The following is a 15977-nucleotide window of genomic DNA, read 5'->3' on the forward strand; positions in this document are numbered from 1 at the left end:
AGCAGTGCCTTATTGAGGAGCCTGCTGCCATTTTTACGCTGGCCTGGTGTACCAGCACACGGTCATTTATCGTGTTGCTCGTTGTGGAACCTTGGTGTTGACAGTTTCGGCACCAGTTGTCGCGATGGGATGGGTGAAAGGCATCGCAACAAATCAGTGTTGTAAGGAGGCACTGGAAGGAAATGTTTTTGCCTGTTCTAACGTCACGCTGCACGTGTGTCTCTCTCTCTCTCTCTCCACTCCTCACCTGTGCTTTCCCTCCCCACGTAATACAGTCATACAGCAGGGAAACAGGCCCTTCGGCCCAACTCGTCCATGCTGACCAAGATGCCCCATCTATGCCAGTCCCATTTGCCCGTGTTTGGCCCAAATCCCTCTAAACTTTTCCTATCATGGAGTCATACAGCATGGAAATAGGCCCTTCGGCCCAACTCATCCATGCCGACCAGCATACAGTCCTCCAACCTTCCAAATACATTCGACACAAATGCTGGAGTAACTCAGCGGGACAGGCAGCATCTCTGGAGAGAAGGAATGGGTGACGTTTCGGGTCGAGACCCTTCTTCAGACTGGGGGCCCGGGGAAAGTGAAACGAGGGATCTAGACGGAGAATTAGATAGATATAGAACTGCAGATGCTCGTTTAAATCGAAGGTAGACACAAAATGCTGGAGTAACTCAGCGGGTCAGGCAGCATCTGTGGAGAGAAGGAATGGGTGACGTTTCGGGTCGACGTCACCCATTCCTTCTCCAGAGATGCCTGCCCGCTGAGTTACTCCAGCATTTTGTGTTTACCTTCGAAATACACTTAGGTTCATATCATATCATATCATATATATACAGCCGGAAACAGGCCTTTTCGGCCCTCCAAGTCCGTGCCGCCCAGTGATCCCCGTACATTAACACTATCCTACACCCACTAGCATTCTGTGTCTCCGGTTTAAACCAGCATCTGCAGTTCCTTCCTACACTTTCCAAAAACAATGACAGCCCAACAGCCCCTGCGCTGCCAAGGCCGTTCTCATTGCAATGACCCTGACGAATTGCACAAAGCTGCTGTAGTTTCACACTGACTGGTGACGGAGTCACTCCATCTGAGCCACGACAGATCGCTGGCCGATCTCGGGTTGCTGGCAGTACTCTGGGCATGAGACTGGGGTTCCAGAACTGAGGAACCATCTGGAGGGAACTGAGACTGGAGTTGCAGTCGGAGCAGAGAACAATTTATAGAGTTGGTTGAAAACGAGAAGATTTTGATAGAACAGGGATCAGCTGTTCCAATGGCAGCAGAGTCTGTAACCAAAGAACAGAGATTTTGAGACCATTTGCAAGAGAACCAGGGGAAAGCAGGAAGCTATGATCGAATGTCATGACTGAAAGGCAAGTTGGAGCACATTCAATGCCAACTTTACAAAAGGGAATGAATAAATCCACAGGAAACATTTGAAAAAACATAGGGAGTGGAACGAATTGTGTGGTTCAAATAGAGTTGGTCCAGGCATAGTGAACAGAAGCAACTACCTGCGAGCTGTGGACTGAGTAGTTCACTTATAAACCGGGTCTAGGCAAAGTGGATGGGACCAACTATTTGCTTGCCGTGTGCTGAATAGCTCATTTATAGACTGGGTCCAGGCACTTTTGCTGTTGCAGCTCCTAGACTGTGGAACAGCATCCCTCTCCCCATCAGAACTGCCCCCTCCATCGACTCCTTTAAGTCCAGGCTCAAAACCTATTTCTACTCCCTAGCGTTTGAGGCCCTCTGAGGGGGCGCTGTGAACTGTTTATGTATGTGCTGTTATGTTTGTGTGCCATTGTATGTTCGTTTCTTAGTACCTGAACTGATGTACAGCACTTTGGACAACGTGGGTTGTTTTTAAATGTGCTGTACAAATAAAATTGACTTGACTTGACTGTGAACCAGACAAACTACCTATACGCTGTGTACTGTGTAGCTCACTTATAACGTACAAAGAAACTGCAGATGCTGGTTTACAATATGCTGGAGTAACTCAACGGGTCAGGCAGCATCTCTGGAGGAAAGAAATAGATGATGTTTTGGGTCTGAAGTTTTAGTTCAGTTTATTGTCACTTGTACCGAGGTACAGTGAAAAGCTTTTGTTGTGTGCTAACCAGTCAGCGGAAAGACAATACATGATTACAATTGAGCGTGTCGGGAAGAACTGCAGATGCTGGTTTAAATCGAAGGTAGACACAAAATGCTGGAGTAACTCAGCGGGACAGGCAGCATCTCTGGAGAGAATGAATGGGTGACGTTTCGGGTCGAGACCCTTCTTCAGCATTTTGTGTTGACGTTTTCATCGCACATTTGTTGAGAGATTAGTTTAGAGATACAACGTGGAAATAGGCCCTTCAGCCCACTGAGTCCATCGATCACCCGTTCACACTGGTTCTATGTTATCCCACTTTCACACGCGTTCACGACACACTAGGTAGTATAAGAAAATAACTGCAGATGCTGGTCCAATATCAAAGGTATTTATTCACAAAATGCTGGAGTAACTCAGCAGGTCAGGCAGCATCTCGGGAGAGAAGGAATGGGCAACGTTTCGTGTCGAGACCCTTCTTCAGACACACTAGGGGTGATTTGCAGAGGCCAATTAACCTATAAACCCGCACGTCTTTGGGACGTGGGAGGAAACTGGAACACCTGGCGGAAACCCACACGGGCACAGGGAGAACATGGAAAGTTCACGCAGACAGCACCCGTGGTCAGGATCGAACCTGGGTCTCTGGCGCTGTGAGGCAGCAGCTCTACCAGCTGTGCCACTGTGCCAACCCATTGAGGAGTAAGGGCCTCGACCCGAAACGTCACCCGTTCCTTCTCTCCAGAGATGCTGCCTGTCCCGCTGAGTTACTCCAGCATTTTGTGTCCACCTATTACAATTGAGCGTGCGGGTGGCGATTGTGCAGCACACTGAGGTTTCCCGTTGTTGCCGTGACTGACTTCCACACAGTGTGACTGGGCAGCGTCTCCAAGCTGACCTCTCGCTCTCCTTTCTGCAGGTCGCAGCGGCTGCAGTTCGATGTTTCTTCCCCGAACGGGATCCTCCTTTTTCGAGAGACTAGCAAAATGATCACAACATATGGTGAGTGTTCTTCACTTTCTCTGCACCTCATTTGCTCTCCAGTTCTCCAGCCACGGTCACCTCTGTACTAGAAACATAGAAACATAGAAAATAGGTGCAGGAGTAGGCCATTCGGCCCTTCGAGCCTGCACCGCCATTCAATATGATCATGGCTGATCATCCAGCTCAGTATCCCGTACCTGCCTTCTCTCCATACCCCCTGATCCCTTTAGCAAAAAGGGCCACATCTAACTCCCTCTTAAATATAGCCAATGAACTACTGTGGCTACTCTGCATACCATGATTTTTGTACCATTGTGGTCTCGTTTACTTAGAATGATTGATATTATCCCCATGCACACTCCTTTCTCACCACCCCTGCCCCCCTCTTCCTCCTGCTCATCTCCCACCTCCCCATACAGGGGGTATGGGGAGAAGGCAAGAGCGGGGTACTGATTGAGAATGATCAGCCATGATCACATTGAATGGCGGTGCTAGCTCGAAGGGCCGAATGGCCTCCTCCTGCACCTATTGTCTATTGTCTCTCCTGACTTAATCCCCCATTTTACTTTTAACCCACCTTCTCCTCCTCCCCTGTTCCCCTCTACCCAGATCCCTCCCTCTGGCTTTACATTTCTCTCCTCCTCTTCCTTTATCTGACACTCTTTTGTTTAATTTTCACCTCCAGCTTTTGTCGCTTACTCCACCCACCTGCCAATCGCCTCCCCTTGCCTGTATCCACCTATCACTTGTCTTCAGTCTGGAGGGTCTCGACCCGAAACGTCACCCATTCCTCCTCTCCAGAGATGCTGCCTGACCCACTGAGTTACTCCAGCATTTTGTATCTACTTTCCACCTATCACTTGTCTGTTCTGTTCTCCCCACTCCACTCTTTTCCAGTTTTCTCCCCATCTCAATCAGTCTGAAGAAGGGTTCCAACCCAAAACATCATCTGTTCATTTCCCTCCACCGATACGGCATTATTATTATTATTATTTTGTTATTATTGTTGTGTCCAATTTTGCTGTATATAGAGTACATTCTACTGTATTCCCATTCCTCACTGTTTGAACTCTTGTGTGGAAAGTTTGTTGGAAAAGTGGAAGGCCATGATTAGTGGTTTCCTTCTGGGGGCAGAAATCAAATGTCCTAATTGCCCAAGTATCCTGCTCGGTCTTTCGTTCATTCTCCCTAGTTGTGGTTGTTGCCCCTCAAGCTCTTGTTAAACTGCTCCATCTCCCCCGTCCTTCCCTCAGCAACCTCTTGCCCCTGTGGCACCTGAAGATTGTGTCTCTCGTTTACCAAACACCTCCTCCCCCATCTCAATCAGTCTGAAGAAGGGTTCCAACCCAAAACGCCGTCTGTCCATTTCCCTCCACAGATGCCGCCTCATTATTATTATTATTTTGTTATTATTGTTGTTTCCAATGTGCCTGTACATACATAGAGTACATTCTATGTATGAACAGCAAGGTGCAATGATAAGTGGGATATAAGGAGATATAAGGAGAGGGGATCTTATCGAAACATATAAGATTATTAAGGGGTTGGACACGTTAGAGGCAGGAAACATGTTCCCAATGTTGGGGGAGTCCAGAACCAGGGGCCACAGTTTAAGAATAAGGAGTAGGCCATTTAGAACGGAGATGAGGAGAAACTTTTTCAGTCAGAGAGTTGTGAATCTGTGGAATTCTCTGCCTCAGAGGGCAGTGGAGGCCAATTCTTTGAATGCATTCAAGAGAGAGTTAGATAGAGCTCTTAAGGATAGCGGAGTCAGGGGGTATGGGGAGAAGGCAGGAACGGGGTACTGATTGAGAATGATCAGCCATGACCACATTGAATGGCGGTGCTGGCTTGAAGGGCCGAATGGCCTACTCCTGCACCTATTGTCTATTGAGATAATTAGTGCATGTTTCACATGAAATACTTCCTGCAGGTTCAGAGGACACGGATAAACACGCTGACTCTTTAAACGGTGGAAGCGATCAGTAGTTTAGTTCAGTGATACAGCGCAGAAACAGGCCTTTCAGCCCACCGAGTCCGCACCGACTAGATATCCCCCCACACTAACACTATCATACGCACACTAGGGTCAATTTACATTTATACCAAATCAATTAGCCTGCAAACCTGTACATCTTTGGAGTATGGGAGGAAATTGGAGCTTCCCAGAGAAAGCTCACGTGGTCACAGGGAGAACATACGCGAAGCTCTGTACAGACAGCACCCTTAGTCAGGATCAAACCCGTGTCTCTGGCGCCAAGGCAGTAACTCTTCCGCTGTGCCACCATGCCACAAAGTTCACTGGCCAGGGACGGAGGTAGAGTCTGTGAAAGAGTGGCCGGAGATTTCCATGAAAGCGCGGACTGACTCTGCTCCTTTTGGCTTTTTTTTTAGATTTAGAGATACAGCGCGGAAACAGGCCCTTCGGCCCACCGGGTCCGCGCCGCCCAGCGATCCCCGCACATTAACACTATCCTACACACACTAGGGACAATTTTTTACATTTTACCCAGTCAATTAACCTACATACCTGTACGTCTTTGGAGTGTGGGAGGAAACCGAAGATCTCGGAGAAAACCCACGCAGGTCACGGGGAGAACGTACAAACTCCGTACAGACGGCGCCCGTAGTCGGGATCGAACCTGAGTCGCTGGCGCTGCATTCGTTGTAAGGCAGCAACTCTACCGCTGCGCCACCGTGCCGCCCATGGAAAAATGCTAAAGTTCTGGCTTATTCTTTCTGTTTGAACAGGTAACCGGATCCTGACGCTGGGGGATGTTCCCAAGGACCAAGTCTATGGACTGAAGTTGAAGGGGGTTTCTATCTGCTTCTCCATGTTGAAGGCAGCTCTCAGCGGCAACTATGTCAATTTTGGTGTCTTCCATCTCTACGGCGATGACGCCCTCGACAATGCTTTGCAGACCTTCATTAAACTCCTGCTATCAATCCCCCACAGTGATCTACTGGTGAGTGACGTCACCCTGAGGTGTGGAGTCCCAGCTGCCTCACTTTCTTGGGTCACTGAGCTCCAGAGCACAGAAACAGCCCGCTTGTCCATGCCCCACCAAGTTACCGAACTGTGTAGGAAGGAACTGCAACATTCTGGTTTAAACCAAAGATGGACAGAGAAGGAATGGGTGACGTTACGGGTCGAGACCCTTCTTCAGTCTGAACCCAAAACATCACCCACTCCTCCTGTCCAGAGATGCTGCCTGTCCCACTGCGTTACTCCAGCTTTTTATGTCTAAAGTTACCTAACAGAGCCAGTTTTTGGCCCACATTCCCTATCCATGTACCTGTCTAAGTGTCTCTCAGATATCGTAATTGGTCCGACGTCTATCTCCTCTGGCAGCTCATTCCATATTCCCAGTCCCCTTTGCGTGAAAAGCTTGCTCCTCAGCTCCCTTTAAAATCTTTCCACTTTACACCTACGCCCTCTCGTTTTAGACTCCACTGTCCTGAGGAATCTCTGTGTTTATATAAATTATCTACGATCTTCATGTTTTTTTAATATACCTCAAAAGGGGCCAGCCCTCAGTTTCCTGTGCTGCAAGGAAAAAAGACCCAGCCTTTCCAGCCTGACCTTGTAACACAAACACCTCCCCCACCTTCCCAGTAACATCCCCGATAATCTTTTCTGCATCCCAATTTAATTGCACCCTACCTGGAGCAGGCTGGCCCGGTCAGTGCACTAGGTGCTCCCCGGCTTACGATGCTTCGACTTGCGATATTTCCAGTTTGCGTTGGTGCAAACGGTAGCGACCTGCCGCTTGCTTCCAGCCACGCGGTCACGTGTATTCAATGCATTTCGACGTACGATATGTTCGGTCTACGATGGGGTTTCTCCGAACGGAACCCCGTCATAAGCTGAGGAGCACCTGTACTCCAAATGCATCGTGACATCCCAACTCCTGTACTCGTTCCCTGACCGACCAAGGTCAGCACGCCGAAGCCTCCTTAACCAACCTGTCCACTTGTGCCGCCACCTTCAGGGAATATGCAGTTGCACACCAAGGTCTCAACACTCCCCAGGGCCCTGCCATTTACTGTGCAAGTCCTGCCCAGGTTTGTCCGAGCAAAATGCAACTCCTTGCAATTGTCTGAATTAAACCCCATCTGCCATTCCCGTGACATTGGTTCTCAGTGCCCTGACACTCAGTTGTTTGTGATGTCCTTTTGTAAGCTATTGATTGTCCAGTTTCCCCAATGACAGGCAATGACATAGAAACATAGAAACATAGAAAATAGGTGCAGGAGTAGGCCATTCGGCCCTTCGAGCCTGCACCGCCATTCAATATGATCATGGCTGATCATCCAGCTCAGTATCCCGTACCTGCCTTCTCTCCATACCCCCTGATCCCTTTAGCCACAAGGGCCACATCTAACTCCCTCTTAAATATAGCCAATGAACTGGCCTCAACTACCTTCTGTGGCAGAGAATTCCACAGACTCACCACTCTCTGTGTGAAGAAATGTTTTCTCATCTCGGTCCTAAAAGACTTCCCCCTTATCCTTAAGCCGTGACCCCTGGTTCTGGACTTCCCCAACATCGGGAACAATCTTCCCGCCTCTAGCCTCTCCAACCCCTTAAGAATTTTATATGTTTCTATAAGATCCCCCGTCAGTCTTCTAAATTCCAGCGAGTACAAGCCTAGTCTCGCCTCGTGCCTCCTCCTCCCTCAGTGCCTCGCTCCACCACAGCTCTCTGTCTCACGTGGGAAGTGGAAATGTGTCACAGTGAAGCCCTGGGCTGGCCACGTTCTTCAGAACAAAATTGGGAGTTCAACCTCCAAAGGAACTTGTTTCCAGCTACTAGCCTTATAGTTTCCAAATTCTGTGGTTTCAGTAAAGAATTGTTAAATTCACTTTAGTTGGAACTGGGGAATTGTTAGGACAGGATGGCTGATACTACCTCAGTGGGCCAAAGGGCCTGTTTCCACCTTCCATCTCGGATTCTCTGCTGTCAGCTCTTTGCTGGGCCGATCTGGTGATCACATTCCCTGTTCGCTCACACCATGAGCTCGCTCGCTCATGGCATTCATAGCGAGGGGATTTGAGTATAGGAGCAGGGAGGTTCTGCTGCAGTTGTACAGGGCATTGGTGAGACCACACCTGGAGTATTGCGTACAGTTTTGGTCTCCTAATCTGAGGGAAGACATTCTTGCCATAGAGGGAGTACAGAGAAGGTTCACCAGATTGATTCCTGGGATGGCAGGACTTTCATATGAAGTAAGACTGGATAGACTCGGCTTGTACTCGCTGGAATTTAGAAGATTGAGGGGGGATCTTATAGAAACTTACAAAATTCTTAAGGGGTTGGACAGGCTAGATGCAGGAAGATTGTTCCCAATGTTGGGGAAGTCCAGAACAAGGGGTCACAGTTTAAGGATAAGGGGGAAGTCTTTTAGGACATAGTTTTTTTTTCACACAGAGAGTGGTGAATCTATGCAATTCTCTGCCACAGAAGGTAGTTGAGGCCAGTTCATTGGCTATATTTAAGAGGGAGTTAGATGTGGCCCTTGTGGCTAAAGGGATCAGGGGGTATGGAGAGAAGGCAGGTACAGGATACTGAGTTGGATGATCAGCCATGATCATATTGAATGGCGGTGCAGGCTCGAAGGGCCGAATGGCCTACTCCTGCACCTATTTTCTATGTCTATGTTTCTATAACCCTGCATCTGCCACTGCTTTTTCATCTGTTGTTCCTTCGAAAGAAACCATGGCCCCTGCCCCAGTTGCTCCCAGCCCAGTGTGTCCATCAACCCTGCCGTAGTCTCACCCTGTTCTTAATTCGGTTCAGTTTAGCTTATTGTCACGTGTACCAAGGTACAGTGAAAAGCTTTTGTTGCGTGCTATCCAGCCAGCGGAAAGACAATACATGATTACATTCGAGCCACTCGCAGTGTACAGATACATGATAAGGGAATAACGTTTAGAGCAAGATAAAGCCAGTAAAGTCCGATTTTAAAGACCTCTGCTCAGGGGGTATGGGGAGAAGGCAGGAACGGGGTACTGATTGAGAATGATCAGCCATGATCACATTGAATGGCGGTGCTGGCTCGAAGGGCCGAATGGCCTCCTCCTGCACCTATTGTCTATTGTCTATTGAACCCTGTCTGCATCTCCAGTTTAATGTTCCATTGTTTCTATTTTTCCCCAGGATTATCCCAAACTCAGCCAGTCATACTATTCCTTATTAGAAGTTCTCACTCAAGACCACATGAATTTTATTGCCAGCCTGGAGCCCCATGTTATCATGTACATTCTCTCCTCCATTTCAGAAGGACTCACGGCACTGGGTAAGTCAGTGAATGTTATTCATATGGACACTGGTCCAGATCTTTTTTCTTATTGTGTCCCACAAGATGGGAACAGTCTCCAAACCACGCGTGTCACAATCCTCGGGCTGCCCACACCGTCCTAACCCGTTGCTCACTGAGTGGTTTGCTTGGATCAATCTTGGGACCTCTGCCAAGAATGGCTGTGCCAAGCTCTCGGTCTGCCAATGAGCTTGGTCAGGTTCAACGCACCTCTCTGGCGCTGCCTAATGGTGCGGGCCTGGGGGCAAGAGAAGGTTGCTGGCTTGTGGAGGAATAAATGTATCAGTCAAGTCTCAGTAAAATGAACGAATAAGTTTATTGGCCAAGTCTGTACACATACAAGGAATGTGCCCTGGTGCTCCGCTCGCAAGTAACAACACCAACATACAGTAAACAATTAAGAATAAAGCATAAAACATTAAAACATTAAGTATACAACATTACTGTTTAAACATGTGATGTGAGTGAAATAAACCAGAGCAAAAAGAGACAACAGGCTTTTAGTTATTGAGTAGAGCTACGACTCGTGGGAAAAAGCTGTTTTTATGTCTGGCTGTGGCTGCTTTGACATCTCTGGAGAGAAGGAATGGGTGACATTTCGGGTCGAGACCCTTCTTCAGGTCAAATTAGTAAACTGATAACAGCCAGTTAATTTGTTTCAGTGATTTTGGCTGAGGATAAATATTAGCCAAGCCACAGGCAAAAATTTGCTGTAGTGTCAAGTAGATCTTGATGTCCGTCCGAGAGAGCTGAGTGGACCTTGGATTACTGTCTCTCCCACTCTGTAGCCTGGCATTCCCAGTGCATTACTGCCTCAGAAAAGCACTGTGAAAAGCACAGTCCAGCATCTTCAGTTCCTTGTGTGTCTGACGTGTTGTTGTTCTGTCTCAGACACGATGGTGTGCACGGGTTGTTGCTCGAGCCTGGACCACATAGTAACTTACCTCTTCAAGCAACTGTCCCGTAGCACCAAGAAGCGGAGCACACCGATATCACAGGAGAGCGATCGATTCCTGCACATCATGCAGCAACACCCGGAAATGATACAACAGGTATGCACGCACAGCCTCTCGGTGACGCATTTGGAGCACTGTGAACAGATTTGGACCCCATATCTGAGGAAGGATGTGCTGGCTTTGGAGAGAGTCCAGAGGAAGTTTACAAGAATGATCCCAGGAATGAGTGAGTTAGCATATGGGGAGTGTTTGACAGCACTGGGCCTGTACTCGCTGGAGTTTAGAAGGTTGAGGAGGGGGACCTCATTGAAACTTACAGAATAATGAAAGGCACAGATAGAGTGGATGTGTAAAGGATGTTTTCCACTGGTGGGAGAGTCTAGGACCAGAGGGCACAGCCTCAGCATTAAAGGGCGCTCTTTTAGAAAGGAGGTGAGGAGGAACTTCTTTAGTCAGAGGGTGGTTAATCTGTGGATTAACCTCTCTCATTGCCACAGAGGGCTGTGGAGGCCAAAAGTCAGTGGATATTTTTAAGACAAATTCTCGATTAGAACTGGTGTCAAGAGTTTGAGGAGAAGGCAGGAAAATGGGATCAGGAGGCAGAGATCGGCCATGATCACTCCTGTAACTTGAGAATGTCGGCTCCACTACAAGCCGGCAGCAGGGGAGGTTCACCTGTGGCTCGGAGGAAAGCAGCCAACCTCCGACTCCACTTTTATTGCCTGTTATAATGTTAACAGCAGTTAGCAGTGCGCTGTTATTTAGAATCTTTTGCTGCTGCAAACTCTATTCCTTGTACCTGTTTGCACTCAGGTGTGTGAGAGTAAAAGGGCCATCGCCACAACTGTCATCAAGAATCTATCCATCTCTGCCTTAAAAACATCCATTGACTTGGCCTCCGAAGCCGTCTGTGGCAAAGAATTCCACAGATTCACCACCCTCTGGCTAAATAAATTCCTCCTCATCTCCTTCCTAAAGAAACGTCCTTTAACTCTGAGGCTGTGACCTCTGGTCCAAGACTCTCCCACTAGTGGAAACATCCTCCCCATATCCACTCTATCCAAGCCTTTCACTATTCAGTAAGTTTAATTGAGGGTCCCACCTCATCCTTCTAAACTCCAGCGAGTACAGGCCCAGTGCCGTCAAACGCTCATCAGATGTTAACCCACTCATTCCCGGGATCGTTCTCGTAAACCTCCTCTGGACCCTCTCCAGTGCCAGCACAACATTCCTCAGATAAGGAGGCCGGTTTCTATGTCGCGTAACTCAGTGACTTCATGAATGGGAATAAGTTGTAAATCCTGTGGAAGAGCAGCCAGGGGCATTATGGTGCCACATGGCCAGACCTTGTGGCCCATTGCTTCTGGTTCTAATACTGTGCACGATGAAGTGTGGGTCAGAGGACCAGAGCAGGGAGCAGTGTGAAGGTTGCTGCTCCAGATTTAGTAAGTGGTTTATAACGCTGGTCCCCAGAGCACGCTGCTAGTTTCACCAATCTTGTTGAAATATTTTCAATGACCTTATTTGGGTATGTCATCTATCATTGATACTTACTTATTCAAACTGCATTTTTAAAATTTTGGAGATATGATTGAATTCTCTCTTTTCTCGACAATCTGCCCTGGAACAGATGTTGTCTACAGTTCTCAACATCATCATTTTTGAAGACTGCCGGAATCAATGGTCCATGTCACGCCCTCTGCTCGGATTAATTCTCTTGAATGAAAAGGTGAGGTCCAATGTTGTTTAGAGACACAGCGCGGAAACAGGCCCTTTCGGCCCACCGGATGTGCGCCAAACAGCGACCCCGCACATTAACGCTATCCTAGACCCACTAGGGACAATATTTACATTTACCAAGCCAATTAACCTATATACCTGTACATCTTTGGAGTGTGGGGGAAAACCGAAGATCTCGCAGAAAACCCTCACGGGCCACGGGGAGAAAGTACAAACTCCGTACAGACGGCACCCGTAGTCGGGATCGAACCTGGGTCTCCGGCGCTGTATTCGCTGTAAGGCACCGAGCGCCAACGTGACCACACTAAGGTCTGAGTTGGGCAGCCCCAGTTCATTGTTCATTGGATGGGTGATGGGACCTTTCCAGTGTGTTCATGCTCACAGTTCATAAGTGATAGGAGTAGAATTAGGCCATTCGGCCCATCAGGTCTACTCCACCATTCAATCATGGCTGATCTATCTGTCCCTCCTAACCCCATTCTCCTGCCTGCTCCCCATAACCCCTGACACCCGTACTAATCGAGAATATATGTATCTCTGCCTTAAAAATGTTCATTGACTTGGTCTCCACAGCCTTCTGTGGCAATTAATTCCACAGATTCAACACCCTCTGACTAAAGATGGATGTGTGGATGGGCGACGGGCTGGATAGGTGATGGGACCGTCCTGGTTCTGTTGATAGGTGGTGGGGCTCACGGATACGTGACCGGGCTGTCACCACAACGTTTCTGGCTGTGCGTCACTCTGCATACTCCGTAACATGGCCATTAGTGCAGAGCTTTTCACACCATTAGGACATCTCAAATCTTTGTCAAAAAGTGCAGTCTAACACACACACACTCGCGCGATTTGTGCATAACAGAAATAAACAAATTGTCATTCATTTATACAGCAGACGCAGGTCATTCGGCCCACCACATCAATGCTATGATGCCTAATTATCTGTACTAATTGCACTGGCTTGTAAGAATTCCATATCCCTCTGTACCGTGTCATTCAAGTACCTGTCCAGAAGCCTTTTATTTCACAAAATGCTGGAGTAACTCAGCAGGTCAGGCAGCATCTCAGGAGAGAAGGAATGGGTGACGTTTCGGGTCGATGCTGCCTGACCTGCTGAGTTACTCCAGCATTTTGTGAAATAAATACCTTCGATTTGTACCAGCATCTGCAGTTATTTTCTTGCACTGTCCAGAAGCCTCTTAGGTCGTCACTGCTCTTGCCTCCTCTGGCAGCTCAACCAGATACCAACTACTGTGTGCGTGGAAAAATTATCCCAACAGACCTCTCAACTTCAACCTATGCCTTGTAGTTTTAGACACCACTACCATGGGGAACAGATTCTGGCTCTCTACGTCCCTCGTACTTTTATACACCTCTATGTGATCCTTCAGTCTACTTCACTCCAGAGAAACCAGGCCCAGCCTATCTCTCCTTTTAACTCAAGCCCTCCAATCCAGGCAACATCCTTATGAATCCTTTCTGCAGCCTCTCTAGCTACATTATCATATCATATCATATACATACAGCCGGAAACAGGCCTTTTCGGCCCTCCAAGTCCGTGCCGCCCAGTGATCCCCGTACATTAACACTATCCTACACCCACTAGGGACAATTTTTACATTTACCCAGCCAATTAACCTACATACCTGTACGTCTTTGGAGTGTGGGAGGAAACCGAAGATCTCGGAGTAAACCCACGCAGGTCACGGGGAGAACGTACAAACTCCTTACAGTGCAGCACCCGTAGTCAGGATCGAACCTGAGTCTCCGGCGCTGCATTCGCTGTAAAGCAGCAACTCTACCGCTGCGCTACCGTACATTGAAATACCATATTGTTTGTACGAGTATTGATGGAGTTGAAATTGCTGAGAATCAGTTTGTAGACAATATTGTGTGAAGCTACTGTGCCAGACACAAGTCAATGAGGCTGCCACTCACGGCAGGGCAGAGTGGTACGTGGTGCTTCCCCCCCCCCTGCTTGTTGTTCCCCTACAGATTTACCTGTACACAACTCGCTCCTGACCAGAGAAGTCCTTTAAAGCAAGGCTTCTTCCTAGGAAGCGTTGTACCCACCACCAGACAGCTAGGAAAGCTGCAGCCTTCAATTACCAGCTTGCAAAGGACTTTAAATATTTGCCATTTATAAATACTAAAAAATAATCAAACTTTAAACAAAATAATTCACACAGTTAAACACTACGGAACACTGACTCGATTAATCTGACAAACTAAATCAGCTGACATTTGCCTTTTTAACTTATTTTCCATGGAAGCACAGTGCTTGATGGGCAGATTCAGAGGGACTGATTGTACCACAATAACTGCTGGGAAACAGCAGGACTCGACAGTTGAACCCTGTAACGGGTCCAGTGTCAGAAACAGAGAGAATAACAGCAGGCTGGACCTCTGTGGGACGGACGCAATCACAAGTGGTCCTCGTGGTGTGAAGGCTCAGTCCGACCTTTCCTACAAAAATGCAGCCAACTAGTGGGTGAGGGCAGCACTCGTCTCTTCCTCCAGGGCAGCATTGCCGTTGGGTGCCTGCCTGTCTCCCCAAACTGATACGCTGTGTTCAGCTCTCTCTCTGTCTCTTTCCCACAGTATTTTGCAGATTTGAGGAACAGCATAGTGAACAGCCAACCTCCAGAGAAGCAGCAAGCCATGCACCTCTGCTTCGAAAACTTGATGGAAGGGATTGAACGTAACCTATTGACAAAGAACAGAGATCGGTAAGCAGCCCGGTGTTCAGACTGCCACCTGCTTGGTGCTTTGGAGGGTGGGCATTGTATGGGAGTTGTTGGGGGAGGCGGTGGCTGGAGGGAACTGTGTCAGAGGCAGAGCTTTGCCAACTGCAAAGTATAACGACTGCAAGGACTAACATCCCTGCAGTCATTAGATTTTTGGTATATGTGGGGTTTAGTTTAGAGATACAGGGTGGAAACAGGCCCTTCGGCATCGACCTGCAATCCCCACACACTATCCCACACACACACACTAGGGACAATTTACCTATATCAAGCCAATCAACCTACAAACCTGTACGTCTTTGGAGTGTGGGAGGAAACCGAAGATCTCGGACAAAACCCACGTAGAGAAGACAATAGACTTTAGACAATAGGTGCAGGAGTAGGCTATTCGGCCCTTCTAAAGATAGTTCCTCTGTCCCTCTCTTCCCCTCTCTTCCCCTCCCCCTTCCCAGATCTCCATCTTCCTGTCTACACCTATATCCTTCCTTTGTCTCGCCCCCCCTGACATCAATCTGAAGGGTATCGACCCGAAACGTCGTCCATTCCTTCTCTCCCGAGATGCTGCCTGACCCACCATTCAATGTGATCATGGCTGATCATTCTCAATCAGTACCCCTTTCCTGCCTTCTCCCCATACCCCCTGACTCCGCTAACCTTAAGAGCTCTATCTAGCTCTCTCTTGAAAGCACAAACTCCGTACAGACAGCACCCGTAGTCAGGATCGAATGCGGGTCTCTGGCGCAGTAAGGCAGCAACTCTGCCGCCCTAGGGTGCTTCAAGTGGACAGAAGCAAGGTTGATATCGCAGACAAATGAACGTGCCGCTGTTATTACTCCTCAGGTTCACACAGAATCTCTCGGTGTTTCGAAGAGAAGTGAACGACTCGATGAAGAATTCAACATACGGTGTCAACAGCAACGACATGATGAGCTGACGTCCGTCCTGCTTCACAACCCTCCGCTGGGCTGTTTCCAATCCAGTTGCAAGAGGTCGAAGGGGGCGGTGGGGTGGGATGGGGGGTGGGATGGGGGGTGGCAGGGAGGGAGGCGATGGAGGGTTTTGGAAGAAGGTTAGAGATAGCTGAAGGTGGCTCCCTGCACCTTCTCCTGGTGTTGAAGAGACCCTC

At 48.4% G+C, this 15977-nt stretch overlaps 1 protein-coding gene across 1 annotated transcript in view; it reads left to right on the forward strand.

The window, feature by feature from the left end:
- xpo7 (exportin 7) overlaps positions 1 to 15839 on the forward strand; it is a 70670-nt gene extending 54831 nt beyond the window's left edge. Inside the window, exons 22-28 of the mRNA XM_078429131.1 lie at positions 3024 to 3106; positions 5840 to 6054; positions 9249 to 9387; positions 10300 to 10460; positions 11995 to 12093; positions 14706 to 14833; positions 15692 to 15839. Of these exons, the coding sequence (XP_078285257.1) occupies positions 3024 to 3106; positions 5840 to 6054; positions 9249 to 9387; positions 10300 to 10460; positions 11995 to 12093; positions 14706 to 14833; positions 15692 to 15785 (919 nt within the window). The 3' untranslated portion in view covers positions 15786 to 15839. The remainder of the gene's footprint in view (positions 1 to 3023; positions 3107 to 5839; positions 6055 to 9248; positions 9388 to 10299; positions 10461 to 11994; positions 12094 to 14705; positions 14834 to 15691) is intronic.
- The last annotated feature ends 138 nt before the right edge of the window (positions 15840 to 15977 follow it).

This window comes from Rhinoraja longicauda, chromosome 36 (genome assembly GCF_053455715.1).
Source record: "Rhinoraja longicauda isolate Sanriku21f chromosome 36, sRhiLon1.1, whole genome shotgun sequence".
In the NCBI taxonomy this organism is placed as follows: domain Eukaryota; kingdom Metazoa; phylum Chordata; class Chondrichthyes; order Rajiformes; family Arhynchobatidae; genus Rhinoraja; species Rhinoraja longicauda.